This window comes from Miscanthus floridulus, chromosome 2, assembly GCF_019320115.1.
Source record: "Miscanthus floridulus cultivar M001 chromosome 2, ASM1932011v1, whole genome shotgun sequence".
Classification (NCBI taxonomy): Eukaryota; Viridiplantae; Streptophyta; class Magnoliopsida; order Poales; family Poaceae; genus Miscanthus; species Miscanthus floridulus.
The window spans coordinates 127029592-127057391 of NC_089581.1; the positions used below are offsets into that span (position 1 = coordinate 127029592).

A 27800-nucleotide genomic window follows, 5' to 3' on the forward strand; every position below is an offset into this window, starting at 1 on the left:
ACGTCCGCAGGAATCGGACTTTTCTGTCAACGAAGGCAAGCCCCGGATGCATACAACCCTACCTTGTATTTTATAAATTAATTTTGCTTTTGCTTTCTGTTACTGCATTAAGTGATTAGGAGTTAAGTAAAAGCCTAATTGGTGCATTATCACCCTTGTTATTCTATATTTACCATATTACCTGTTTTAAACTCATATATGCCTAGTTTTGCTTAGCTATGCGTAGAACGATGAAAGTCAGGTGACTACCTGCCACCTGCTAGTTTTCAGCTGAGTTTATAAACGATGAAAGTCTGGAATTCCCAGCTGAGTTTATAATCGGTTCGAATCGTCGTTGCTCCTCGGTTATGGAGACTCAACTCACTGTTCATCATCGTAGAATTAATAACCGGAACTTGAATAAGGCTTGTGAAGGTGCTGAATATGAAGTTTCATGATCTCAGTGCGGATCGTGTTAGCTTTATATATAATTCTTGAGAAGTTTTCTATATAAAGAATGTTGTTAAAAGAGCTTTTATGCAAAAGAACTTTGATCATTGTTAAAGCTATACCTTGAATCCCTGAGCCTGCATTACTGAGTTTATCAGTTAATATTTCAGATGAGTCTTGTTGAGTACTTTTGTACTCAGGGTTCGTTGACCCCTTGTTGCAGGTGAACCTCATGAGCAGATCTGTTTTGGATCGTGCTGCATGACTATCGTTCGTTCTGACGATGAGAAGTAAATGTGTGATCCTTGTGCAGGATGTTTATTTTATGTGTTATGTATATATTAATTATGCCACTCCACTACTACTATGGTTTGTAATAATTAAAGAACTTAGTTTGTAAGGTTTGAAATAACTGGTTTGTAAACTATGTTATCGTAAGACTTCCGCTGTTTTTACTCTGGTTTTGATATTTGAAAAAATATTGTAATACTGTAATGACTCTGTAATGTGATCCTGCTCGGAAATCGTGGATGATTCGGGGTTCCCTGAGGACACCCGATAGTCTTTTTAAGTTCATGGAAACATATGCATAGATGTCAAAGGTCGCCGGACAGTGATAGGTGCATGTGGGCCCTATAACTTAGGAGGTTCTGCCACAGTGGTTCGGCACCTGCAACATGGATCATAGGAATTTTAGTATTTGTGCCTTAAGTGCTTATAATTCAGTATGATTACATGATTTTGACGATTTAAAGAAAAACATTTATACTATCCAACACTCATTACAAAGAAGCAATAAGATCCATAAGATGCAATAAGATCCACAACATTCATTACATGGGTTTTATTACATAGCATCATCTCCAGTGGCTACACTTGGAGACTCACGAAGATCGTACTACGCATAGTGTCTCATATTACATCTCATAAGGGGTACATCATGGGGTACAACTTATGGAAGCAACTGATATGACTCATGACCACGTAGGGTCATCTACTCTAACTCGTATACCACAGCTGGGATACGACTGTTCTTGATCTCGATCTCCTCATCAGACTTGTGAAGTCGAGACACGTACTTCAAGGCCTCGATGAGCTCCTTGATAAGCTTGGCTCCAGGTAGGGTAGGGCAGGCGTCTAGGTTGAGGTGAGTCGGGGCTAACTCAAACTCCTCTATCCTAGGCTTTGTCTTGCTACGAATCTCCTTAGGTAACTGATCCCACATACCCTTCATCTCCCTGAGGCGCTTCTTGTCAGACTTCTGCCAAGCCTGCCATGTCCTCTCACACTTGTCCTGTAGGTACTCGTTCTGCCTAAGTGCCTCGATCAGGTGACCCTGGTTGCGAACGGCCTTCTTCCTGAACTCCTCTAGATCCTGAGTCATGGTCTTGTTCTGAGATTGGATTTTTAGCATATCAATCCCCTTGGACCTCTCTCTGTCTCCTCTACGGTTGAACTCGGCCTTCTTGTCATCCAACTCTCTCTGCAACTCCAAGACCTTGCTATCGAGGTAGCAGTTCCTATTGCCTAGGTCAGTGGCTTTGTCCTGTAAGTCTGCGACCTCGGTTCTATGGACTTCTTCATGACAGTTGAGCTCGTCCTATAGCTTGGCAACTGTCTCAAGTAGACTAGCTCGCTCCTGTGCTCCCTATGAGTCTCACTCCTGGTACTCCCACAGAAGGGCCTGATCCTGATGTCTCCTCTGCTCTAGCTAGGTCACGTACCTATCCTGCTCTAGTAGGTGAATAGCTGAGACGTGAAGGCATCTGTCCTCCTCGGCAAAGATAACTCTACCAGCTACAAAACTCTGCTCACTAGGGGTAAGGCTGAGGTCGAGGGCCTAGGGAAATAGACGAAACTCTATCATCTTCAGGTGCTCGTAGTGGTCCCTCATCACTCTCTGAAGTGCCTTGTGTGAGATAGCTTGCAGTCCCTCCTCGACTATGTCCTCTATAGTTAATTTGGTGAAAGCTGGGACAGAAGGTAAGGTAGTGCTAGCTAGGAACTCGACTAAGGTGACAATTGGCCCTTCGATTCCTCCTTCCTGAGCTAACTTCCCGGTGCAGGTGACCTTGACAAGCTCGTTAGAGACTCCTAACATGGCGAGAACTCGGTAGAGGGTCTGTGCAAAACCCCTGAGCTCACGTAGGTCAAAGGTAAGCTTATCGTGGTCTAGAGGTAGCAGTCCTAGAGGCGGCCAGTCGACGTTCGTTGCCATCTACATGTTTTAAGGAAACAAGTGTTAGCAGGTCATTAATAGATAAGCCTTGCATAAAAGTAAATGCAGGGTCGGTATATAACCGAAAGAAGGGCTATTCACGTCCTATTCTATCGTCCATTTTTGAGGGTTTCGTCCTATGGTCAAGTATGGCTCTGATACCAACTGAAACGACATGATTTCCACGAAGGGAAATCCATAGAGTCGAAGTGTAATAAGACTATTGTAGATCATATTACCCAAATTTCCAGTCGAATACCACATCCATACAATGATAATATCAGAGTACAAATGGTGCGGAATTACATAATTTATTACATCGCCGTATTGGCGGAATTAAAAGTAGCATTCATTCAGAATAGCTTGAAGATAAGATTGCCAAACTCAAGCATAGGAACGAACCCCTCAACCGTCAAACTCCTCGGAGCTATACTCCTCAGCAGAACCTGTGTGCCAAAATTTATCAGTACAATTTGTACTGGCCACTCCCACCCTATGAGCATTACTTTGTGGAAATTGGATGCAAGTTGAATATATTCAAAAGGAACCTATAAGGCTGGGGTTTCCTATGTTTTAGCATATCAAGTATATAATAATAGTTGGTCAAGTTTTAACATCATTCCCACACTTATTCCACCACATTTCCATCCAGAGCCAGGTTTTGATCCTGGGATCGATACACTACCATCTCCACACCATCACCATACCATCACTCAGTCGATAGGCCAACTCCCTCTCGGCACTGTCTCAAGGCCTATAGCCCCTGGCTATGACCGACACTCTCTCACGGGGGAAGAAGAGAATGACTCATCTCTCTATCTAGTTTAAGCGAAACCTAGGAAAGGTCCATAGCTGACAAGTCGGCTCATGTATCGATCGATCAACCATACACTCTGCAGAGGTTTTACATAACCACAAGATCTGCCTTCTTCGCTGACCGTCGCCAACTGGGCTGATTCCAGCCGCTTGCTAGCCTAGGATAATGCCACTCTACCATTTAGCCCTGGTACACCCTAAGTCTAGTCTGAGGTGGCTGAAACTGTGAGTCATGAGCTAGGTCCACAAGGTCTCCATGAAGTCTCGGAAGGGTGTGGGGGAATCCTCCGCGCCCCGTACCTCCTTACACTGTCCGCTATCAGCCTAGCAGTAGTGGCAACATCCTACCAAGTAGTCCGGCCATCTCGCACCATATAGGGCGAGTGGTACGTAAGGCTTCTCGGTGAATTTAAGTACTAGTAAGTCCTTAGGGATGACCAAGCCAGAATGTCTTCATCAGGGTTTCCATTTACCGTGCCACCATAGCACCTCCACCCCGGGCTTCTCCCATCATAGGTTCACACCCAGGACCACCTCATATACCATTTACCCACCATAGGTATCCATTTCCAAGGGTGCTCAGGTATCACCCCATGGCAAGACTTGTGTATATGGCTCAGAAAAACACACCGAGAGACAGGTAGGGAGCGAAGGGACGCCCCATATAGGCCATGCCGACTCCATCACGAACGACGAGCATGGGTCTCGGTCGAACATTTCTAATTGGAGCTCTTTGAACCCCGTCATTCGAGTCATCAAGGTAACACTACTGACCCCCTCTATTTCTTTATAAATCATTTCATACATTCATACGCGTATTCATTCCATACACCCATGCCCCCTGGATGATTCGGGCCCTAAATCGCCTAGTGGCTCGGGAACTAAGCATCGCACGTGCAGCGAAATACACCAGAATGCTCCATGTTGCGCCACGAAGCGACGGTTGCCTCATTCGACATGAGCAAACAACAAAGCCAGGGGAGAAAACCGTAGATGAGCACCGTGCGGCCTTCGCCTGGTCTGGCAAACCGGGTCATCTCAACCTTCTCGTTTGATCTGAAACCTCTCGCCAAGCCCACAGAATCTCTATCGAGAGGAGGCCATTAGGCCACCTGGGTCGGTCTCTAGAACGACCTAGACATCTGCTGGATTATAGGTAAAGGAGCAGTGGAATACCACAAGAGGGCTATGCTAACCCCGTCACGAACGACGGACCTGGATTCCGCTCGATCGCACCCGTTAGCGAGCTCATCGAGCTAGTCTTCGAGCCTGAGCGATCGGGACAGGCGACGAAACTCAGCCCCTCCGGTTATGAGGAACCGGATGGGGTAGCGCAAAACAACTCACATTGACCCCCATGAAGGGCCGACAAGACTCGGGGGCTCAAATGCCAAAAACCTTAGGACCGCGACTTCGAACTCGTGTCGACAGGATCTATGACATACGGCTATGGCTTGGGACCACGACTCTGAACTCGCATTGACAGGATCTATGACATCCGGCTATGGCATGGGACCGCGACTCTAAACTCGCGTAACAAACTTCACTTCCGACAAAAACCCTGGGACCGCGACCCCGAGCTCGCGTCGACAGGATCTACGACATCCGGCTACGGCCTAGGACCGCGACTCCAAACTCGCATAACGGCTTCACTACCGACTGCACTCCAAGAAACCCTGACCAGGGACCATAACTCTGAACTCACGTAAAAACTAACTGAACTAACTGTCTCGGCTGCCCAGGCCGCACCAACATCAGGACCCATAGGCTTCGTCTCATCCATCTCAGGAACTAACTATTTCAAAACCACGACGCGAATCGACACTAGGATCAGTAAGTTCTGTTTCAAACCAATCTCCATGCCTAAAAACGCATCGGCTACACAACGACGCCGTGGATTAATGAAAATCTATCTTAGACTAAAAAACACGTACACACGCTCCAAACACCCCCAGACGGTTCCACTCGAACCGCCCGGGGGCACCCGCGGGTGCGCTCGCATGCACCCACCGAACACAAAACCTCTGCCGCAGACAAACATAGAAAACCCCCCAGCCGGTTCCTCCCGAACCGCCCGGGGGCTCAGTGCTACAAACGCGGATGTGCTCGCGCGCACCCGTCGGTAAGACAAAAAATCCCCTAGACGATTCGGCTCAAAATCGCCCGGGGGCTCGAGGGCTCCTGTCGGGTTCATAAACTCGGGGTCCCTCGGAAACCGACTTCTGCGCCAAGGCTCGATCCAAGAGTCTAAAAATAACAGGGCAAAGAAACGGTCCAGCAACTGATCGGAAGGCTAGGCCCAAGAAGAGCAACGCCCGCTCCTCGGCTACTTCGGCCCACCTATCCGATCGGAGCACTCAATTCAGGCTTCAGCCGCCTCCGGACGGCCTCTCTGGTCGGAAGGCTTGCCCCGAGCCTACTTCCGACTTCGACCCCGCGTCCCTCCGACCGGGAGCTCGTAGGAGCCCTACTTTTGACTCTGATCCCACGACCGGGGCTCATGGGAGCTCTGCTCATCGCCATTCTCCGACCGGCGCACTCAGAGCCGACTGGAACCATCCAACTGGGGGCACCCCTTTTGGAGGGCACCGGAAGATGTGCAGAGAAAGGCAAGGCAAGGCTCACAAGTCAAAACCACTATACCAGGGACCATACCCTGCATAAAACAGTACTCTGCAGCCACCCTGACACAAACAGTATTGTAGACGCCGACATCTCCCCCTACGGTATTGTAGGGGCTGCTAAAACTCCCATACGGTAAGCCCCCCGCATGTCTCTAGACATCGATCGTAGTATGGGCACCCGAATTTACCGTACTGGGTGAACATAGCGCGGCTCCTCACATGCCACTCGGCATCAAATAATATTTACAGGTACCAGCGTCCATCCTTCCTGAAGAAGATAGCCCGACCTCCCGTGCACATATGATATTCTACAGCGACATCAACAATGTTGATGGCACCTACCATTATCCAATCTTTATTAGCGTGGGCAACAAGGTTTAGAAACATCCGTATCCTCTCCCTCTCACCTGTAAAGCCATCCCCTTCATCTATAAAAGGGGATGCGCTCCCTCCAAACAAGGGGAGGTCGACTTCTTCAAATTCAGACTCACTAGATCGATAGCTCACAATCCCTCAAGTACACGCTTGAATACCTAGCTCATAGCAAAGTTCCTGTCGCTCTCGGCCCTTTTGGTCGGAGCTGATCAAACCTCTTGTACACCCCATCTTTCTCCCTCTCGTTTATAACCCAACTACAAACTTCGAGCACCTGGACTCAGGAATAAAGTCGCCGACCAACCCCGACTGGACATAGGGCGCGTTGCCCGAACCAGTATAGATCCTGTGTTATTGAGTACTAGGTCACCTCCGATCACAACGTACAGCAAAACTATAAATATTTACTAGTCAGTCATTTTCTACACCGACAGTATGGGACATTTCGACATTGATTCTATGAATACAAGGGTAACGGGCCGTGGGCTGGCACGATCCGTAATTTTGGCCATGCTTCGCGGGTCGATACGACACGAAAAACGACTCATAGTATCGTGATTGGGCCGAAAGCTAGGTCCATGGTCCTAAGAGGCACGGCCCAAAAGGCCCAGCGTACCGTGCTGGCCCGACTCTTATCGGGCCGTGCTTTCACGGCCCGTGCCGGGCCGGCCCATTTGCCATCTATACTGCTCCGGGTCTCCTCCATTTGCCGGGGACCCCGTCCAATCCGATCCCAGCCTTCCTCCGGTGGCAGATCTAGATCGGAGCTAGCCAGCCAGCCGGCCGACGCCGTCCGCCGTCCGTCCCGGCGATCTCCGGCCCGAGATGGCGGCCGCCCCTGCTGCGGAGACCCTTGACGGGCACAAGGACAGGTTCGATCTCGGGGTCTTCGTAGACGACCTCGCCCTCGACGAGGAAGTCACCAGGTACTACGATCGCCGGCTGTTCTGTCTCTGATTCCGTCGTGTGCTGTCTGATGTCCCTATCGTTCTAACTGCAATTCTGAAGTGTGCGCTGCTTCATCGTTGCCAGTGACGACGAGTCCCTGGAGGGGCTGCAGCAGGAGCTTGACAACTGCAAGAATGACCAGGTGTCGTGTTTTACTCCAGCTTATAATATATGATATCTGTATAGTACTAGATAGTCAGCTTACGCCTCACTGAGACCTTGAAGTAAGTGGATTGCATTGCTGCCATTTTGAGCTTGCCGCAATGTTTTGGTACCAGCACACTGTATGAAACATTGTCCCCTTGCCTCTGTCTTGATGATCACTGTTTTTTTCATTCTTCGCATACGCAGGAAGTCGCAAACATTCTGGCCAATGGCATCAAACTGCGTGAGTACACAAAAGGCGTCGAAAATAACATACGCCAAATTGAGCTGGATTCTATACAGGTGATTGTTTTAGGCATTGTTATCACTTTTCTCTTTCTTGTTAAGTAGTTAATGCCAATTATGCTTTGGGCAATCAAATGTTAGATTTGAATGTCAACCTGATTTGTTGAATAACTTTATGTTGAACTGATATGATCATTCTCTTGATCAAAATTTTATGCCGAATCACCAAACATTTGTTCAAGAGTAGTGAAGTTATGTGTAGACAATGCCACAATGGACTTGGGACTGCTGAGATTTCATAGCGCTGCTGAAAAAGAAATCACTAGTGTTTACTGTCTTGGCATTAAGAGGTTCTGTCTTCCTTTTGTTTGTAGGATTACATTAAGGAAAGTGAAAATCTAGTTTCTCTGCATGATCAAATTCGCGATTGTGACAATATTTTGTCACAAATGGAAACGGTTCTGACTGGATTCCAGGTAATTACATATCCCTTTTTTTGTGTTAATACTACATGAGACATTCCTGTAAATGCTGGATAGCCAAGAGAGTAGCTGTACACAACCTATGTCAAATTTGGGCTATGCATTTTTTTGTTGTTAGCAGTTCAATTAATTGTTTCTGAACTTAGATTGTTAGTTACACGAAAATTTACCTAGGGTATGACCCTTTACATTCAACATGTCATGTAGTAACTATAATTAGAGATGGAGCTATGCACACCAAGTTCTGCATTTTATCTTCTGCATTCCATGCGTTTTGTAAGGATTGTAATTTCAATTTATGTGATCCATTTAATAGATTCAGTGATGTACTCTGGATGACACCTTTTCTGGATTATTAATGGTTCAAGACTTATAATTTGTTTTAAATGTAATGGAAAATACCCTTTTTAATGCCAGACTATTCAGGCTTTACTGGTTCTCTGTATGTATGCACCTTTAGATAAAAAAGGCTGGCCCTCCTTTCTTTACTAAGTCATATTTCAATGTTTTGACTTCTGTGGTAGACAGAAATTGGTTCCATAAGTTCGGAGATAAAGGTCCTTCAGGAGAAATCTATGGATATGGGATTAAAGCTGAAAAATCGTAAGGTCTGGTTCATTGCATATATTGTATATTTCATTCTTAGATTTCATTTGCCATTAGTTCCTTTGTTAAGGCTGCTTTATGCTGGACATGATTTTGTCCATATCCCATGTTTTATGGTTTACCTGTCTTATCCCTTTAGCTGGTGTTCTAGTCTGATTTCTGTGCACGCAACTACGAAAGTGACATGGTTAGGAAAATATTAGATTAGATGATGTTTCTTATTAGGTGTTATGTTTACCAATGAACACTTAAGTATAAGTGCTACTATCACATAACACAATTTTGCTTTTTGGCTCACATTTATTAGAATTTAGAAATGAGATGTCTTAAAATCATATGAAGCAATAGTTCCATAATATTTCAAGTGGAGGCACTATCCTCTGGTCCATTAGAACTCGTAAATAGTTCATTTTCGAAATGGTCCCAGTATTCATAGCTTTTATGCATAATATTTTTCTTTTCTTCATGTTCAGCACTTCAGCTATCTTTATGATCCTTATGTTGGCTCTTCTCTTTTGGAAAATAAATTGCAGGCTGCAGAGTCTAAACTGTCAAAATTTGTTGAGGATATAATAGTACCTCCAAGAATGATTGACATAATTGTTGATGGAGAGGTTATTACTTACACTCTTTAATTATGCCAGCTTTTGAGAATACTGGTTTTTGTGTTTATTTTTACAGTGTTGATTTGGTTTAGTTTATTCTATTCTATGATCAAAGTCCTTTCTGGAATTAGTATAGCATTCATTTGCAACGAATAATGCAACTTTCTGCTATTTGGGTTAGTGTGTTAAATTTAAATGATGGGATCATTTATTTTATCCCTTTGCTTCTCTAAGAAGCCTATAAATTACCATTTTACTAGCGAAGCATATCTTATCTTAGATGATACTGTATCTGTTTTGGTGACATTATTTTTGCTGTTGCATATATTGGTTCACTCAATCTTTCACTGTTTTTCTTTACCTATACAAGACTTTCTTTGTCAGTTTTGACATATCACAAGTCACATGGATTACGTTAAGAGAAAAAACAAGCCACACGGATTTACCGTGTTGCTCCACCAGCATAGCTTCTTCTGTAGTTGGAGCAGTGTTCGTGAGCTTTTCTTTAATAGACTTATGAAAATATTCTATTCAACAACCATGCAGGTCAATGATGAATATATGAAAACACTTGAGACTCTAAGCAAAAAAATCAAATTCATTGATGCTGATCCCATGGTTAAATCGTCCAAGGCTCTAAAAGATGTTCAGCCTGAGGTTGAGAGACTACGACAGAAAGCTGTCTCAAAGGTTTGAAAAACAATTGTTGGTTCTTAAGTTCTGTTGGCCAATCATCTACCCACTTTATTTATTTTCCTTCTGTGGTTTCCCATGTCTATGCTTTGTCAGCATGATGTGACTATCAGAGCTAGTGCATCTTGCTGTCTTGATGCATGAATCATGATGGTTGTGAACTGACAGATCATATGGTAAACTTGCCATATGTATGTTATGTAATGACATTTAAGTCATATTGAAAAGGGAACAAACTTAGTAGCACTGCAGTAGTATATGAATTGGGTAACACATGTCACTGACAATTGGAGCCTAGGGCCAGTGGCACATAGCTACAAGTTCCAACTTGCAATCTCTTTGCAGGATGAGGAACTTATAATTGTTCTATGCAAGTGATGATGGACAATTAGTTGCAGTGCGATGCTATGATCTGGAGTGATAATGAGTTATCAAACCTTTCTGATTAGAGTTCCTGTGCTGTTCTTCGAATTTTTATCTGCACTATGTTCGTACATGGTGAAGTGTGAGCAGCAAAATATATTGCAACCAAATGGATTACTATCGGAGAGTGTCACTTATAAGCCATAATAGCCCATAATAGCCATACTAGTTAATAAACTGTCATGAATAACCATGATTTTTTGATATTTCGTTTAATTTGCATTAATACATGGCAGTTATAATGGAATCTATGATTGAACCTTTTCCTCACTGATTATTTATCTGTGTTCTTCTTAAATAGTATAAGGCTACAGCACAGAGTTATTGATGCATGTCCAACTTTTCATGCAGATTTTCGAGTTTGTCATCCAAAAGTTCTATGCCTTGAGAAAACCAAAGACTAATATTCAGATTCTACAGCAGAGTGTTCTTCTTAAATACAAGTATGGCAATTTTTCTTATCAAACACCTATTTGGCTTGTAGCCTTGTATTGTTGTTTCTGTTTTCAGTACCTGTCTCGCTCACCATGTCTCTGAAAAGTTCTGTGAACTAAATAATGGTTTCAATATTATAATTCATGCCACTGCTGCTTCTGAGATGGCGCATCCTCATAATCATGATTCATGAAGAAGGAAAGGGTAGGCTGCAGGGCAACGGGCAATGGCGCAGATCTTTTCAGTGTAGCGGTCGTAGGGAAGGAGGAGAGGCGGTGGCTGAGACTGCTTGGAGGAGACATGGATGGTGATGAAGAATTGGCCCAGGACCAAAACAGACAGACAAAAGCAAATCAGCCCAGGCCCGTAAACGGACCACAGAATCAATCGGTTTAGAAATAGTAGAGATTCATCTGTACTACATAATCTTCAACTGTGTAAAAATGTAGGTCGTTTCATCTGTTTGTGGTATAAAATCCTACTAAATTACCAACTTTAACTTGTGGAGTGTTCGAGAAAAACTTTAACTTGTGGAGAAAGTTCCGCATCATTCCTTATGATTATGGAAATCACTCATACATGTAGGCTCATGTACAAAGGTCTCAGAAACACCTCAAGATATCTGTAGGGACATTACAGACAATGGTGGTATGGGAGGTTGCATCAAATGCGCATTAGATTGTGGTGATAGTATGTGTGTCTACATATACCTATGGAAAAGTCATACTACTATTTTCGGTAACCATGCATAGGCTGTCATCAGTAGTGTCTTACTCATGGAGGACTGAACAAAAACTTGACAGATAGCTTGTTAAAGTTTAGATCTTGTTGTCTATGTGGAGAATAAAAACGTTAAGTGGTAGCATTTGTTGACAAGTATGAATAAAAAATTTAAATGCTAACATTGTATCAACAAACTGCCAGGTTTGGCTTATAAACCACCGGTTGGATTAGTGAACCATTCAACAAATCATTCTACCAGTTTATTTGCCGGCCTATTTTTAATAGCTAGCTACTATTTATACCTTTATTGTGTGAGTATAAAATTTTTCGAATGTTGCAGAAGCCCATGTGGTTAAATTATTTCATAGCTATGTGCTGTATCTGTGTTATTATGTTCTTTTGTGTAATTTCTAACTTTTGGCCATAACGCTATCCAAATGCAGGTACACGATAATTTTCCTTAAGGAACATGCTAAGGAGATATATGCAGAAGTTCGTGCAGCGTATATTGACACCATGAATAAGGTGAATCTCACATTAAAGGCAATGTGATCTGAATGAGTACCACACAGTCAATGTAACCCCCTTGTCCAATTGTGTGTTGACTTTTGAGCAGTCTTCTTATTGCATTTGGTAGTAGGTAGTGTGGAGGTTTCTTATGATGCTTGCAGTTCCAAAAGTACAAAGTACTAACAATAGTGGAACCAGTTATCAAGATTACAATCCCGCATTTGGCAATGTAGACCACATTCGGCTACCGAAACACTTGCATTTTGATGAACCAAATTATTTTGCCCTTGTACATCACCAAATGTACCCATTACCTTCAATCTTCTGGTAAAAAGAATAATTGCCTGTTCGCTTGCTCGTAAACGATCGTAAATTTCCAGCCGGGAACAGTGTTTTTCTCTCACACCAAACCAGCCAGCAGTAAATAATCCACGATACGATACGGCCTCCCGAACAGGCTGTAAAGTGTCTGTGTCTTACTTTTTGTTTAACCATGCTTCGTAGATATACACAACTTGCAGATCCTTGCATTAATTAAGAAAATAGAGAAATGAATTTGGGATAAACATGGGCTTAGTTCATCCACGCGGGCTACTTGCTGAGGCTGAGCACGAGAAGCACCAGACTGCGGATTGACTTCAGTATGTTGCGCTTGTTTGGTGCCATGACTCGTGATTTCATCAATCGCTGTTGAAGGCAAGCTACCATCCATCACTGCACACCTGCTTCCACAGTCACCCTACCCTGCTAGCTGTTATCCCTTTGGTTGTGTCATGGTTTTCTGAAGTGAGATGAGAAGGTTCAGTCAATCCTTATGGATCAGCCTGCTGTGCAGTGGCATTGTGACTGTGCGCCTTCCCAGCAGCCTCCTATTGGGACTTGGAGGGTCGGTGTTGCGTATTGGGCTTGCAACTGTGGGGGGGTTGTTTAAACTTTTTCCTAACGCCCCCTCTCTTTTCGGTTTCACTGCTGACCGCTAATGCCTAAGGGTTCAAACTTATACTATATACTTCTCTTGATCAAAAGCAAGAGGGGGCTGCTATGTGTTTGAATAGACTGCTTCACTTGGGGGTTGAGGATAATACCGCTTTACCCAATTTGGGACCTGGAGCACTGGCATCTGTTCCTGCCTGCCTTTGCTTCTTTCTGCTCCTGTGCTAATTACTTGTTTTAGTTTTCTGGCACCAACCTTCATATATGTCAGTGTTGTTCTAATTTCCACTTGAAACTTTGTAAGTCTGCTACCATGTAGCAGAAAAGTGAACAATAAAAGTCCTATGCATGTGTGCATGATCAACTGTAGTTGTTTGGCGTTTTTTTAGATTTTTTTGTTATTCCTACCAATTTTCAGGTGCTAAGTGCACATTTTCGGGCTTACATACAAGCGTTGGAGAAACTACAGATGGACATAGCAACTTCCACCGACTTGCTTGGTGTTGAAACCAGAAGCACAGGCTTCATTTTCTCCATTGGAAAAGAACCTCTGAAAACACGTCCTTCAGTGTTTGCTCTGGGTGAACGAATAAACATTTTAAAGGTGAACTTATTACCACTTCCATTCAGATAATGACATAATGTTCAGAACTTTGAAGTTCATAAGTGGCTCAATCATGGTAGTGGGAGCTTAACTCAGTTATTGTGGTAGTGGCAACTAATCAGAACTTTCTACCTGTTAATAAGATGTTTAATTTGTGGACAAAGCTTGCCAATAGAAGTTTAGCATTTGCCATCAGAGCATAGCCCATTAGGCCATTATGCTCAAACCAAACTGTTTGATTATTTACATGTCTGTAGTTTCAGCTTGCCTGTATCTGTACTTACACCCATGAAGCGGTAGTAATTATAATAAATGAACTGTTTAAGGATTTGAGATAAATCAGTTTTTGTTGGTTTATTGCAATGTGGCCTTGCATTTATTTATTTTTTATCTTTTGAACTGTATATTGTTGCTGAAGGATTTATTTGCTCAAACTACCAAGTACCAAGTGTAGTAGTGTAAGTTCTGTTTTTCGCTTTATTATACCAGGAAATTGATCAGCCAGCATTGATACCTCATATAGCTGAAGCGAAGTCACAGAAATACTCATATGAAGTTCTTTTCAGAAGCTTGCAGAAACTTCTTATTGATACTGCCACTTCAGAGTAAGCTTTGGGTTGCCATCTAGTCCACATTTTATTTTATTCATGATGATAAAGTGCTAGTGTGACATATATAAACAAACTGCAGATACCTGTTTACTGATGATTTCTTTGGCGAAGAATCCATATTCCATGATATATTTGCAGGTATTTCATCCTGCTTCCATCAAGTTTGTTTCACTTTTATTTCTATCTTGTGCAGAGTACACCTATATTTAACTGCTAGCATGTTGCCCTTACCTTGCCTGTCCAATATTGCTTTCATGCACTATTTTTCCGAACATACCAATTGCATTAATGTATCAATCTCATATGCGTGATACACGTATCAAAGTTTCATGCATACATCCAATGAGTGAGGAGAAAAAATAGGATCTGATTAGTTGAATTATCTATGAGTTTTTTTAGCTACCATATCACTAAGCCGAGTTTCTTATTTTCATCATAATATAGTTCTCCCCATTAAGGAGCATATTAGGGTATTTTTAAGTTCTGTAGAAAGATTAGCATATTTTCTGTTATGCTGACTGCAAATGATTTTTAATTTTAGTTGTCTGTTTCTGTTTTGCGTTTTGCCCCCTCAGGACCGATTCAAGTTGTAGATGAACATTTCAATGCTGTGCTCCTGAACTGTTATGATGCAATTGGCATAATGCTTATGATCAGAATAATTCATCAGCACCAGGTGAACTTTGATTTACCTTATGATGGAACAGCAAGTGATATCGACATTTATATGTCTTATTAAGAATAAAGCTGAGGACAATTGTGTTTTCTGTTCTCACAGTGGTTGTGAGTTGTGATCAATTTTTTGGTAGATATTGATTCACCCATCCAATTTCTCTGTTCGGTTAGTTGGAAGCTATCAGTTTTCACCTATTTTGAGACAGTAGATTAAACTGTATGTATTGGATTGTCTTACAGTCCCATGTAGTTGAAAATCTACCCATTTTTTTTGTATTTTTTGGTGTTTCTTTTTAAACATTATATTTAATCGGAAATTTATTTGCTTTCATTTAGTGCATAAACTGGTGCAAGCAGCTGGTATATATGTAGCTAAATCTCAATGAAATGTGTATTTTGTGCAGCTCATCATGTTTAAGCGGCGAATCCCATGTTTGGACTCTTACCTAGACAAGGTCAGTTCTGAATCCATTCTTTGCTTTTTATGTGAGTCTTTCCTCTGCTCCATTTCCATTATTTTGAATGACAGAGCACAATTTATGGACAATGGACAGGTTAATATGTCACTCTGGCCTCGCTTCAAGATGGTGTTCGACTTGCATTTGAACAGCTTGCGAAATGCAAATATTAAGACTCTTTGGGAGGATGATGTCCATCCACACTATGTTACAAGGAGATATGCTGAATTTACAGCTTCTCTAGCTCATCTCAATGTTGAACATGGGGATGGTCAGGTTAGTTGATCACATAAACAAAATTGTTTACTGTTTGCTGAATTTCTTTCACCCTCACCGCATGCCATAAGTACACTCTCTGTAGCTCATCAAAATTTCAAATTTTGGCTTCTATGTGCAGCTTGATTTAAATTTGGAGCGATTGCGGATGGCTATTGAGGACTTGCTTGTTAAGTTGGCCAAGATGTTTGCTAAACCGAAGTTGCAAACTATTTTTCTGATAAACAACTATGATTTAACAATTTCCATTTTAAAGGTAGAAATTCTCGAGCTGATTTTAAATGGTAACCTTTTCTGTTATAGTAACTTCCCAGTATGTTAGGAATTTATAAAATAATACTACAATTGCCTTATTCAAATTTAACCTTATCATCAACATAAAGGAAGCTGGAACTGAGGGTGGCAAGGCACAACAACACTTCGAGGAGGTTCTTAAGAGCAACATTGCAATATATGTGGTATGCAGTTTTATGGCTTGAACATCTTTCTTTTTTTTTTCTTTTTTATTTTTTGAAACGAATATAGCTTGAACAACTCTATGGCAAAATACTACTCACTGCATTTCTTTAGCTTGCTGGTGGAACCTCCAGAGTTCCAGAGTTAAAACAAATAAATACATAAATCTAGTTGGGGTATTAGCTTCTTATATGACTGCCAAGGCTTTGTGACAGAATGAAATATGGCAAATTTGTACAAAGTAAACTAGGATAAGCCCATTGACTGCTATTACCTAGTGGCAACACATAAAAGTTCATGTGTTTAATGCTAATGACATTAGAGGGAGCTGCAGTTTGTCTCTGTTCAAGGACTTCTATGATGTTCATGTCTTGTCCAATTTCTTGTATGCATTAATACACTAGCATTTCCTAAAAAATCTCTACCGAAGTTTCTTGATACAACGCATGCATGTTTCTGCAGGAAGAGTTGCTCCTGGAGCAGTTCAGTAGTTTGATCAAATTCGTCAAATCTCGTCCAGGTGAGTTGAGATCTCTTAGCAACTGTATGCCCTTTTTCTTTCTTACTTTCGAATGACATTTCATCCTTGAACTGTATCAGCGGACGAAACGGCTACAAATTCGGAGAAGGCCAGCATTGCCGAAGTCGAACCACTGGTAAAGGATTTCGCGAGCCGGTACAAGGCCGCGATCGAGCTGATGCACTATGACGTGATCACATCTTTCAGCAACTTCCTGTGCGGGATGGAGATCTTGAGAGCGACACTCGCGCAGCTCCTGCTATACTACACCAGGCTCACCGAGTGTGTCAAGAGGATCAACGGCGGCTCTGCCCTCAACAAGGACCTGGTGTCCATATCCTCCATCCTGTTCGAAATCAAGAAGTATTCCAGGACGTTTTAGTTGTTTCACTTTCACCCCCTTCCATGTACACTAGGACGACTAGCTAAGGGGTAGCTGTGTGTGTATCCTTACTTTGTAATGGGAAGTTGGTGTGTGCTACTACAGGGGAAACAAGGGCATTTTGGCCTTTTCGCTTATCTTATACTCAGTCTTTTTCGGAACAGTTTTTTTCAGCTTGTGATTTGTAGCTTCGTGCGTGTTATTTGACTTACCCCTCCTACCCTTTTCCCGCACAGAACTCACCATTCACGAAGTGTATCAAACGCTCGCCTTGATGTAATTTTTACAACGATGGTGAATTTCTGGTGTGTTTAAAGCTCCCTTGGATCTGATCTGTGTGATTTAGTTCAAAGCATTTCACCGTTCTGGAAGCAATCACATCACATCTTACAGTAGGGTGAATTTCCCTTTGCCAGCCGCATGAAATGAAAAACAAGGGCCACGTTGATGGCTGTGGATGGGTACTGTCTACTGTGCTTGCGTGGAAACCTTCCTCGGTGTCATTCGAGCTCTTTGGAATACGGGGTGTTTTTCCAACTTCATTTGAATGCTAAATTTCATATTTCTACAAAATTCATATGAATATTTGAGAAATAAATGGTGATTTTGCAATGTTAGATATTTGCTGGAAAATATCATGGGTGGCAAACGTTTTTCTTTTTGATAGGCGGGTGGCAAACGTTAAACGTTTGCAAACCGAGGCAGCAACTATTAGCCTGGTTTATTTCGTTCATCTAAAGTTTACTTCCTGTCCTATCGAATATTGGGACACATGTATAGAGTATTAAATATAGACTAAAAAATTAACTAATTATATAGTTTACGACTAATTTACAAGACGAATCTTTTAAGCCTAATTAGTCCATAGTAACATATGTGCTAATGATAGATTAATTAGGCTTAATAAATTCGTCTCGCGGATTACTGACGAATTCTATAATTTATTTTTTTATTAGTATACGAACACTCCATGCGATGCCCACGTAACATCCGATGTCGTACCCTAGAATTTCACGTCTGGATTTAAGCAAGGCCTAGCATTGCGCGGATGCGTGTATTTTTCGAGAGAAAAAAACATTATGCGTTTCCGGCCGTAGCAGCCGGCAGGGAGTATCGAGGAGCGTCTCCTGCACGCGGGCGCCCGGAGCCATCTCCACCGTCAGTGGCGAGATCGGACGGCCGGCTGCAGGTGCTGGGCCCATCCATTCCCGGGGTCCTGGGCCCACCGTCCCCTCTTGTATACAAAACCAGCCTCAGGCCTCTCCATTTTGAGCGCAAAAGCGAGAGAGAACCGGAGCAGCCGCAGTCCCACCGACCCCGCCGATCCCGCCGCCGGTCGCCATCCATCTCCTCGCCGCTGCCTCTCGGTAAGGCCCCCTCCTTTGACCGCTCTAGCCTCGGTCCGTCGTCTCGTTTCCCTGCACTGATTTGCGCCGTAAGCGCCTGAATCTACCCGCGATGTGAGATCCGCGCCTATTTCTGGATTCCGAGCCTCCGCTGCCTGTCGGTAGACGCGGATCTGTTGGCGTTTGTGAGCCATCGACGTCGATCCGCAGGGTATCCCCTTCCCGGGGCCCCTGGCTGCGGCGGATCTACATCCTTACCAAGTGTTGTTGGCAGATCCAAACAGGCTTTGACATTTCCAGTATTTATCTGTTGGTCCTTGATATTAAATTGATTTGCATTGTCTCTCTTGTTCCTTTGTACAATGTGTGTTGAAATAATGCTCGATCCCTGATTAAATCCTTGTATAGTTTCTCTTTTCAATAACCAAGATGAGCCGTGGAGGTAGCGCCGGTGGTGGTCAAAGTTCTCTGGGCTACCTCTTTGGAAGCGGTGAGCCCCCCAAACCGGCAGTGGCACCAGCTGCAAGTGCTCCACCTGCTGAGAAACCACCTGCTGCAAAGGCTGATGTGAACAAGCAGATTGCTGCTGGGGTTACCAGCCAAACCAATAACTACCACAGGGCTGATGGTCAGAACACCGGGAACTTCCTTACGGTATGCTAGTTTACGTTCTTATCATTTCACATAAGACTTTGTTTTACATATTTATTGTTGCCATCATCCATTGATATGCTTAGAAATGATGTCATATTTTTGTGGGATGTTTAGATGAGGTATAATCATGTTATGAGAAAGCAGTACGGTAGTTTGTGTTGCATTGTCACAAAATGTATGTACTTTTTCTAACAACCTGCTCGAATTATGTTGATGGAAAGACTTCCAATCACGTATATTGCTTTTTAAAGCGTACTGAGTCTTGATTGTTGTGGGGTTGTTGACCTGTTGTGCTACATCCTGAAGTCTTGAATGTTTGGACTATCAATCATGAGCCATGTACCATTTTAGCATCAACACTAAGTGCTAACACCTTGTTAGTGGCAAAAAATTAAGTGCCCCTAAGAAAATAGTCAGGCCATGTCTTTCCATAAACTATCAGCCAGAACCTGAGGAACCAAACATTCCCATAGTTGTGTCATGACGCAGAATCTGATTGGGCAATACAAGGGCGCAAATTATGAATCCTCATCCTCATTCCAGGGAATACCGAATTATGGATCCTATTGCAGTTTCATTGAAAACTACAGATTCATATATGAAACATTGTTGCAAACTATATATATAACATAGAGAGTGGTTGAACCTGGTTACCTAATCACTCCTGGGAAACCAAACCTTGTTTCTTCATTTACCAGTTATGCAATGGAACCATGTCATACTAAGTCTTGGACCTGGTTAACTGATAGTGTTGTTTGTGAATGGTTGCAGGATCGTCCTTCGACCAAGGTCCACGCTGCTCCTGGTGGTGGCTCTTCCCTGGGCTACCTGTTTGGCGGCAACTGATGCCCATGTTAGCAGCGCTCACCAAGTTATCCTCCCCTGCCCCGCTGCATGCTATGTCTAAATCGTGAACAACCTTTGTTGTCGTTTCATGTGTGTGTACCCCGTGCAATGCTCTGTGCGCATGGTTGATTTCTATGTGGCAAACCCTCCCGTCCTGCACAGGGACGTAATCTGTCTCAAAATTTCAGGGCAAATCGTGTGCCTGAACCCTCATCATAAGTTGTCGTTGTACCCAGCTTCGTGTTTCGTTTGCACCTCTGTGATGGTATGGCTTGGTTGTTGCCCATGGGATCAATCTGTGCTTCTTTATTTCCCTTTGAAATGTTGTACCCTTGTTGATTTCAATGCGTATGGTGAAGTGTTCTTGCATGCCAACTCGCCTGGCATAGCAGAGTATAGCTTGACGGGGCTTCTGAAGCGGCTTCGGCAATGGCTGAAGCTTTGCCAAATGGTCATCGAAGAAACCGTTGTGGCGAAGAAGTCCTGGAAATTAGTAGTCTGGATGACTGGATCTGTTTTGCTACTGAGGAACAGGAGCTGCAAAAATGAGTTAATTACAACAGAACTGTCACCAGAGATGTTTACTAAACGTTATTCACTCTTCGTTTGATCATATTAGCTATGCTTATCAGCTATTATATAGTGTTTTTCTCTCGTAACAAAACAACATCAGCCGGCTTATAAGCTACATAAACAATCAAACGGACATGATATGCTTGTTTGGGGCTTTTAGAGGAATGTATTAATTACAACAAAACTGTCACTAGAAATGTTTGCTAAAAAGAGTTTTTGTTTGCTCCACAAGGCCGATAACATTTGGTGATACCGCCCGAAAACAAAAATGTTACTCCAGAAAGTTGCCAGCTCCCTGTGGCTTGATTGCAAATGTGGTTTGTATTCTCTTGCATCTTTGCATGCGATGGAAAAGCCCACTCTAATAGTGAGAGCTGTTGGAGGCAGCGGCGGGCGGCGGAAGCCTAGCTAAGCGAGCAGAGTAGCTACGGTCCCGGTCGGCTCAAGTACCGCGACCCTCGTGTAGGTGTCGGCGCTCGCGCCGCGCTTCCGTCGTGTAGGTGGCGGCGGGCGGCGGGCCGGGGACCGGGGCCGAGGTCGAGGCCGAGCCAGCGAGGGCGCGCCGCGGGGGGCATGCAGCCGCCTGGCGCTCGTCTGTCCGGGGCCCACCTGCAGTGCTTACAGGATCGTCGGTTTATAAGTTAGTATTTTTTTCAGTCAACAAACATTATTTTTCTTTTACAATAAATCAACCAATAGTATTTTCGATCATAATTTATCAACCAAGCGAACATGACACTGGCTATTAGAATATCTAACTATACCAACGTATTGTTCCGGGCTTTATAATTATAATAATAACATATGAATATACTTATAATACATTGTGTATATAAATGTATATCGACTTAATTTATGGTGTAATTACCACTTTTACCAAACTATCATATCATTCAACAAGTTCATAAGACCTTATTTCAAAGTTCAAACTCCAAAGCTCATACATGGAAAAATAAAATACATGCAGCCACGGAGGTATTGACCGGTTTGGCCCGGTAATGACAGCTCTTCTATACCGGTCAAGGTGCCGATACGAGTCATTCCGGCCGGTACAGGAATGGAATTTACAACTATGGTTGGACTCTCCCGGACTCTCCCGAGAAGATTGGGTGCATTTAGGACGTTTTGGTCTTTATATAGCAGCTTTTATGGCCATTACTCCATCAATCCAAATAAGGTAGAGACTAAAGTTTAGCTTAGGGCCTACACTTTAGTCCAGAGACTAATAGATCCACTTAATTCTATGACCGGAGCAAGAAAGGTTGTGATCAAGTGCGCGTTACGTCTCTAGAAAATGTACATTTTAATTTTAATTTAGATATACAATCATCTGCTAGTCGTTATTAGCTATCAAAAGCATGCTAGGTTGGAAAAAGAAACTGTAAGTATTGCATGCTAAATTTAACTACTCAAGTAGTGTCGCATAAGATGGTTTAAAATTTTTGAAGGCGAATCGGAGTGCTAGCACATGCATGCTTGTCAAGAAGAAGAAGAAGAAGAAGAAGAAGAAGAAGAAGAAGGCATGCAAATTGCACATAAATTTTTTTTTCCAAACTCTGGGCTTGCATTGGAATGATTTTGAAATTAAGAGCAACCCTATATGGCAACTGCTAAGTAGTTCAATTTACGTATTCTTTTTCTTAAAACTTCTTGTTGTAGCACTTCTTTCTGAAAGCTGAAGGTCAGTTGCAAAAGCTGCTACATTTTCTCCTCTAATCAGGGAATTAGTACAATGCGTTTCCAGTTCTCCTCCAGCCGTTATACAAATAAAAAAGCCCTTTAATGTCATGCTCAGCACACAAGGTCTGCCTGCCTTCCTCTATTTAAACCCTCTCCGCCCCCCGCTCTCAAAACCCACACCATCCAGCCTTCCCACCTCCCTCCCCCACGCCGTCGCCATGGACGCCACCCTCAGCACCACAACCCAGGACTCCCTCCTCTTCCTCTTCCCTGCCGCTGCCACCTTACTCTCCCCGCTCCTCGCCGTGCTCATCGTAGCCCTCTCGCTGCTCTGGCTCTCCCCCGGCGGGCCCGCGTGGGCGCTCATCTCATCCAGGTCCCGCGCGACGCCGGCGCCGCCGCCGGGGGCGCCGGGCGTGGTCACCGCGCTCGCGGGCCCGGTGGCGCACCGCGCCCTGGCGTCCCTGTCGCGGTCGCTGCCCGGCGGCGCCGCGCTGTCGGCCTTCTCCGTCGGCCTCACGCGCCTCGTCGTGGCCAGCCAGCCGGACACGGCGCGGGAGCTCCTGGCCAGCGCCGCCTTCGCCGACCGCCCCGTCAAGGACGCCGCGCGGGGGCTCCTCTTCCACCGCGCCATGGGCTTCGCCCCCTCCGGCGACTACTGGCGCGCGCTGCGCCGCATCAGCTCCGCCTACCTCTTCAGCCCGCGCAGCGTGTCCGCGACGGCGCCGCGCCGCGTCGCCATCGGCGAGCACATGCTGCGTGACCTCTCCGACGCTGCGTCCGGAGGCGGCGGCGGAGAGGTCATCATGCGGCGCGTGCTCCACGCGGCCTCCCTGGACCACGTCATGGCCACCGTGTTCGGCGCGCGCTACGACGGCGACAGCGCGGAGGGCGCGGAGCTGGAGGCGATGGTGAAGGAAGGGTACGACCTGCTCGGCTTGTTCAACTGGGGCGACCACCTGCCGTTGCTCAGGTGGCTGGACCTGCAAGGCGTCAGGAGGAGGTGCAGGAGCCTGGTGAGCAGGGTGAACGTGTTCGTGGCGAGGATCATCGAAGAGCACAGGCGGAAGAAGAAGGACGACGACGCCAGTGGCGAGTCGGCCGCCGGAGACTTCGTCGACGTCTTGCTGGGATTGGAGGGCGAGGAGAAGCTGTCGGACTCCGACATGATCGCTGTCCTCTGGGTAAGAAATAAACACTTTTACGTTTCCAAGAACAGTTGGGGAATTGTGACATTCATGAATATTGCATTTCTAACATCGATTTCGATCAGTTACAAAAAGCATCATGCGTTTCATTTGTTCCTGCAAACAATAATGTAATACGCAACACGCAGGAGATGATCTTTCGAGGGACCGACACGGTGGCGATCCTGCTGGAGTGGGTGATGGCGCGGATGGTGCTGCACCCGGGCATCCAGTCCAAGGCGCAGGCGGAGCTGGACGCCGTCGTGGGCCGCGGCCGCGCCGTGTCCGACGCCGACGTAGCCCGGCTGCCCTACCTGCAGCGCGTCGTGAAGGAGACGCTCCGCGTGCACCCGCCCGGCCCGCTACTCTCGTGGGCGCGTCTCGCCGTGCACGACGCGGTGGTCGGCGGTCACCTGGTCCCCGCGGGCACCACGGCCATGGTCAACATGTGGGCCATCGCGCACGACCCCGCGGTGTGGGCGGAGCCCTCCGCGTTCCGGCCCGAGCGGTTCGAGGAGGAGGACGTGAGCGTGCTGGGCGGGGACCTCCGGCTCGCGCCGTTCGGGGCCGGGCGGCGCGTGTGCCCCGGCAAGACGCTGGCGCTTGCCACCGTCCACCTCTGGCTCGCACAGCTGCTGCACCGCTTCCAGTGGGCGCCGGCCGACGATGGCGTCGACCTGGCGGAGCGCCTCCGCATGTCACTGGAGATGGAGAAGCCCCTTGTGTGCAAGCCCACGCCCAGGTGGTGATCGTTGAAACCACAAACTACGCATGGCTGGCACGCGATCAAGTTCCATGCATAATTATAATATTATTACTAGCGTTTCATTATGCCGCATAATTTGTTTTTCTGGGTCGAGAGATGTGTTCAATCTGTATTTGTGGTTTTGTTTACGTTACTGTTTCTGTTTGCGATTGGTGAGGAGTGTTCACAGTGCTCCATTGTTATGTGATGAGAACTATGTGGAGAGAATGTTTCAGTAATATTATAATGTGTTTCTTACTGCATGCTTGATCCGTATCTTTTTCCATTTGTTTGAAATCGATTTTATCAACATGGAAAATAAATTGATTTTTTTTTTTCTGAAAGGAGAGCATATTCATGGATCAGGAGAAAGTTAAGCTTGAGCGTTCCATCATCTCATGTTTCTGATATCATTGGTTGTATTACTCTGAACGTGCATAGAAAAGTGTTCTTTATCTGAAAAAATCACTTCTGAAGACTATCTACTGTTTTGATCAGGAGAAAAGTGCAGTAGAGCTCCTTAATTTTGAAAAGTTACGTTGTCAGGTCTCTTAATTTGCATTGAGTGCATAGTCTCATTTTTTACGTTTGATGGCAAAGAACAACCAAGATATATATCGCATAGCAGTGTTTGCAGTACGCTGCCATTTGCGCCAAAATAACAAGACTCACTGGACAAAGTGTTAGAGAATATTGGGATATGTCTAAATATTGTTAGAACCATCCGTTTGTAATCCGGCCTTATCGTATTTTTAGTGTTAATAATTTGACCCACCAAGATTATTATATTCTGATGTCCTCTCTTGACATTTTTGAGAAAAAAGAAATAATATTATGTTTCAAATATAAACGATGATAGTCATCAATCTTTTAAAGTTCGACTGTAGATACTTGTCGGGTTCATAAACCTAGGGTCCCCGATGGGACCGTCTCTCAGTAAAAACTCGGCCCAGTAGACAGCATTACAACTGAAAGCATCTAGGCCCCTAGTTGGGTTTCGGTGATTAATGACAATACGAAATTACTATAACTAACATGTGTTTTACAGAGGCAATTAAGTTAGGTTATGGTAATGACAATTGATTGGGCAATCATGATTGGTCAAGCTACTAGCCCCTACGATGGAAATCGTTTCGGTTTTCAAAGGATGGACGATAAGGTTAAGGATGGATTAGTTCTAAGTATTGTTTGATGTTGAAAAGACACTTAGAGTAGTTTAGGACTTTGCTTTTTTCTTTGGCCGTACTATTAAGGAGGGTATGGACTAGTAGCTTGATCTAGGTGAGTCTAGTGGGTTAGGTGTGGTGCACATTTATCAAATCTAGCACTAGATAGCTCCTAAGTAGCCCTAAGATAAATTGGAGCAAACTTCATTCACATATGATTTCGAGTTGGAAGTGAATGGAGGGTCAAATGTTGACCGAACGCTGGTTCCGGTGTGACCGGACGTTGGCACAGAGTCTGGTCAGTTCATTTGATCAAGGTGAAGTCGTCTAGTTGCGACCGGACGCTGAGAGAAATATGACCGGACACTGGGTGCCAGAGTCCGGTCAACTCCAGTAAGGTTCCAGAGAGGGAGAATCCTGATCGGACACGTCCGGTTAGTGCTGACCAGACGCTGGTCAGGTTCCGGCTACTGACCGGACGCTGAGCAGCAAAGTGACCGGACGTTGGGTGCTAGAGTCCGGTCAACATCAGTAAGGTTCCAGAGAGTAGTTTTCGTGACCGGATGCGTCCGGTCAGTGCTGACCGGACGCAGGTCAGAGTCTGGTCACAACTTAACGACTCAGTGGTAGGAAGAACTGACCGGAGCGTCCGGTGACCCCGCAGAGCCACATAATGGTTCGTTTTGAATGATGGATTATAAATACTTTCTCTATTCATTCAAGGGAGTACTCTTGACTATTTCAACAGCTAAGAAACACCCTTGAGAGTGTCAAGAAGAGCAAGAGCCTAGTGAGGTGATTGAGATTTGAGAATCCAAGATTAATGCCTCATTAGCAAAAAGAGAGTAGCAAGTGTGCATCCACCATTCTCATTAGGCTTGTTGTGGTCAAGTGAGAGTTTTTGCTTATTACTCTTGGTGATCGCCATCACCTAGACGGTTTGGTGATGATTGAGAGTTTGGTGATCATCCGATGGAGCTTGTGGATGACTCAACTCAAGTTGTGAGCGGTTATGGGTGATTCACCGCGATGGAGTGTCAAAGAATGAACCCGTAGAGAGCACTTGATCCTTGCACGGATCAAGGGGGAGCTACACCCTTGCGCGGGTGCTCCAACGAGGACTAGTAGGGAGTGACGACTCTCCGATACCTCGGTAAAACATCGCTGTGTTCCTCCTTCTTTCTTTACTTTAAGCATTTACTTTGAGCAATTCAATTCTTGTCTTTACATTCATAGAATTGCCACGCTAGAGTAGGATTAAAACTTAGGTTGCAAAACTTTTATGCGGTAGAACATTAGAAACACATTCTAGGCACAAGGGGTGAAGTGGGCTAAGTGTAGGGTTTAATTATTGTAAAGAATTTTAGAATTAGCCCAATTCACCCCCCTCTTGGGCATCTTGATCATTTCAATTCGTATCGCAGCCTCGTGCTCACGTATTTAGGCTTAACCGCCTAGAGAAAGATGTCCTACGGGGTTGGACCTCCTCTTATCTTTGAGGGAGATAATTTTCCTTATTGGAAAATCCGCTTGGAGGCGTATTTAGAAGCTCTGTCGGTGTAGAAAGTGACCAACTAGTAAATATTTATAGTTTTGCTGTACGTTATGATTGGAGATGGCCTAGTACTCAATGACATGGGATTTATACTGGTTCAGGCAATGTGCCCTACGTCCAGTGTGGGTCGGTCGATGACTTTATTCTTGAGCCTAGGTGCTCGAAGTCTGTAGTGGGGTTACAAACGAGAGAGAGAAAGACGGGGTGTCCAGTCGGTCCGGTCGGAAGGGTCAAGATCGACAGGAGCTATGCTATGAACGAAGTGTCCTAGCGTGTGCTTGAGGGGTTGCGAGCTATCGATCTAATGAACTTGAACTTGAAGAGGTCGACTGGTTGAACTCCCTGTGTTTGGAGGGAGCACATCTCCTTTTATAGAAGAAGGGGATGGCTTTACAAGTGAAAGGGAGAGAGAGAGTACGGACGTTTCTAAGTCTTGTTGCCCACGCCAATGGGAACATGATAATGGTGGGTGTCCGCAATACTGTTGATGTCACTGTAGAAATGTCAGGTACACGTGGAAGGTTGAGCTACTTTCTTCAAGGCTGGAGGACATCGGTACCTGCAAAAATGCTATCTCGCCAACTGGAGGCATGACTTTACCACGTTCACCTGGTACGGTGAATTCCAGCGCCCACAATACTGTTGATGCCCAAAGGCACATGGGGGGTCTTACTGTACGGGTGTTTTGACTGATACCTACAATACTGTAGAAGTAATTGTTGGTGCCTACAATACTGTTTGTAGCAGGGCGGCTGTAAAGTACTGTTCTGCAGGGTATGGTCCCTGGTGCTGTGGTTTGACTTATGAGCCCTATCTTGCCTTCCTTCGTATGCCTCCTGGTTCTTTCCAAGCGGGC

The 27800-nt window shown here is 44.7% G+C and overlaps 3 protein-coding genes across 4 annotated transcripts; all 3 read left to right on the forward strand.

Moving 5' to 3' along the window:
* Positions 1–7168: 7168 nt before the first annotated feature.
* Positions 7169–17522, forward strand: LOC136529411 (vacuolar protein sorting-associated protein 52 A-like). Of its 2 annotated transcripts, none has more exons than XM_066522485.1 (19): positions 7169–7388; positions 7471–7552; positions 7762–7857; positions 8175–8276; positions 8807–8890; positions 9422–9502; positions 10040–10183; positions 10961–11052; positions 12211–12292; positions 13629–13814; positions 14304–14419; positions 14505–14563; positions 15001–15101; positions 15505–15555; positions 15655–15834; positions 15956–16090; positions 16218–16292; positions 16753–16810; positions 16891–17522. In XM_066522485.1, exons 1-19 carry the CDS (start codon positions 7288–7290, stop codon positions 17190–17192), a joined length of 2127 nt encoding a protein of 708 aa, XP_066378582.1. In that variant the 5' UTR covers positions 7169–7287; the 3' UTR covers positions 17193–17522. The 2 variants fall into 2 exon arrangements, with proteins under 2 accessions (XP_066378582.1, XP_066378588.1); XM_066522491.1 differs by having other exon boundaries at positions 7495–7552.
* Positions 17523–18402: 880 nt separating this feature from the next.
* Positions 18403–20273, forward strand: LOC136539619 (protein SPIRAL1-like 1). Its single transcript, XM_066531576.1, has 3 exons — positions 18403–18559; positions 18947–19192; positions 19964–20273. The coding sequence occupies exons 2-3, from the start codon at positions 18968–18970 to the stop codon at positions 20036–20038; spliced, it is 300 nt and encodes a 99-aa protein (XP_066387673.1). The 5' UTR covers positions 18403–18559; positions 18947–18967; the 3' UTR covers positions 20039–20273.
* A 2236-nt stretch (positions 20274–22509) lies between these two features.
* LOC136539620 (cytochrome P450 78A5-like) lies at positions 22510–24446 on the forward strand. Its single transcript, XM_066531577.1, has 2 exons — positions 22510–23475; positions 23628–24446. The coding sequence occupies exons 1-2, from the start codon at positions 22510–22512 to the stop codon at positions 24225–24227; spliced, it is 1566 nt and encodes a 521-aa protein (XP_066387674.1). The 3' UTR covers positions 24228–24446.
* The last annotated feature ends 3354 nt before the right edge of the window (positions 24447–27800 follow it).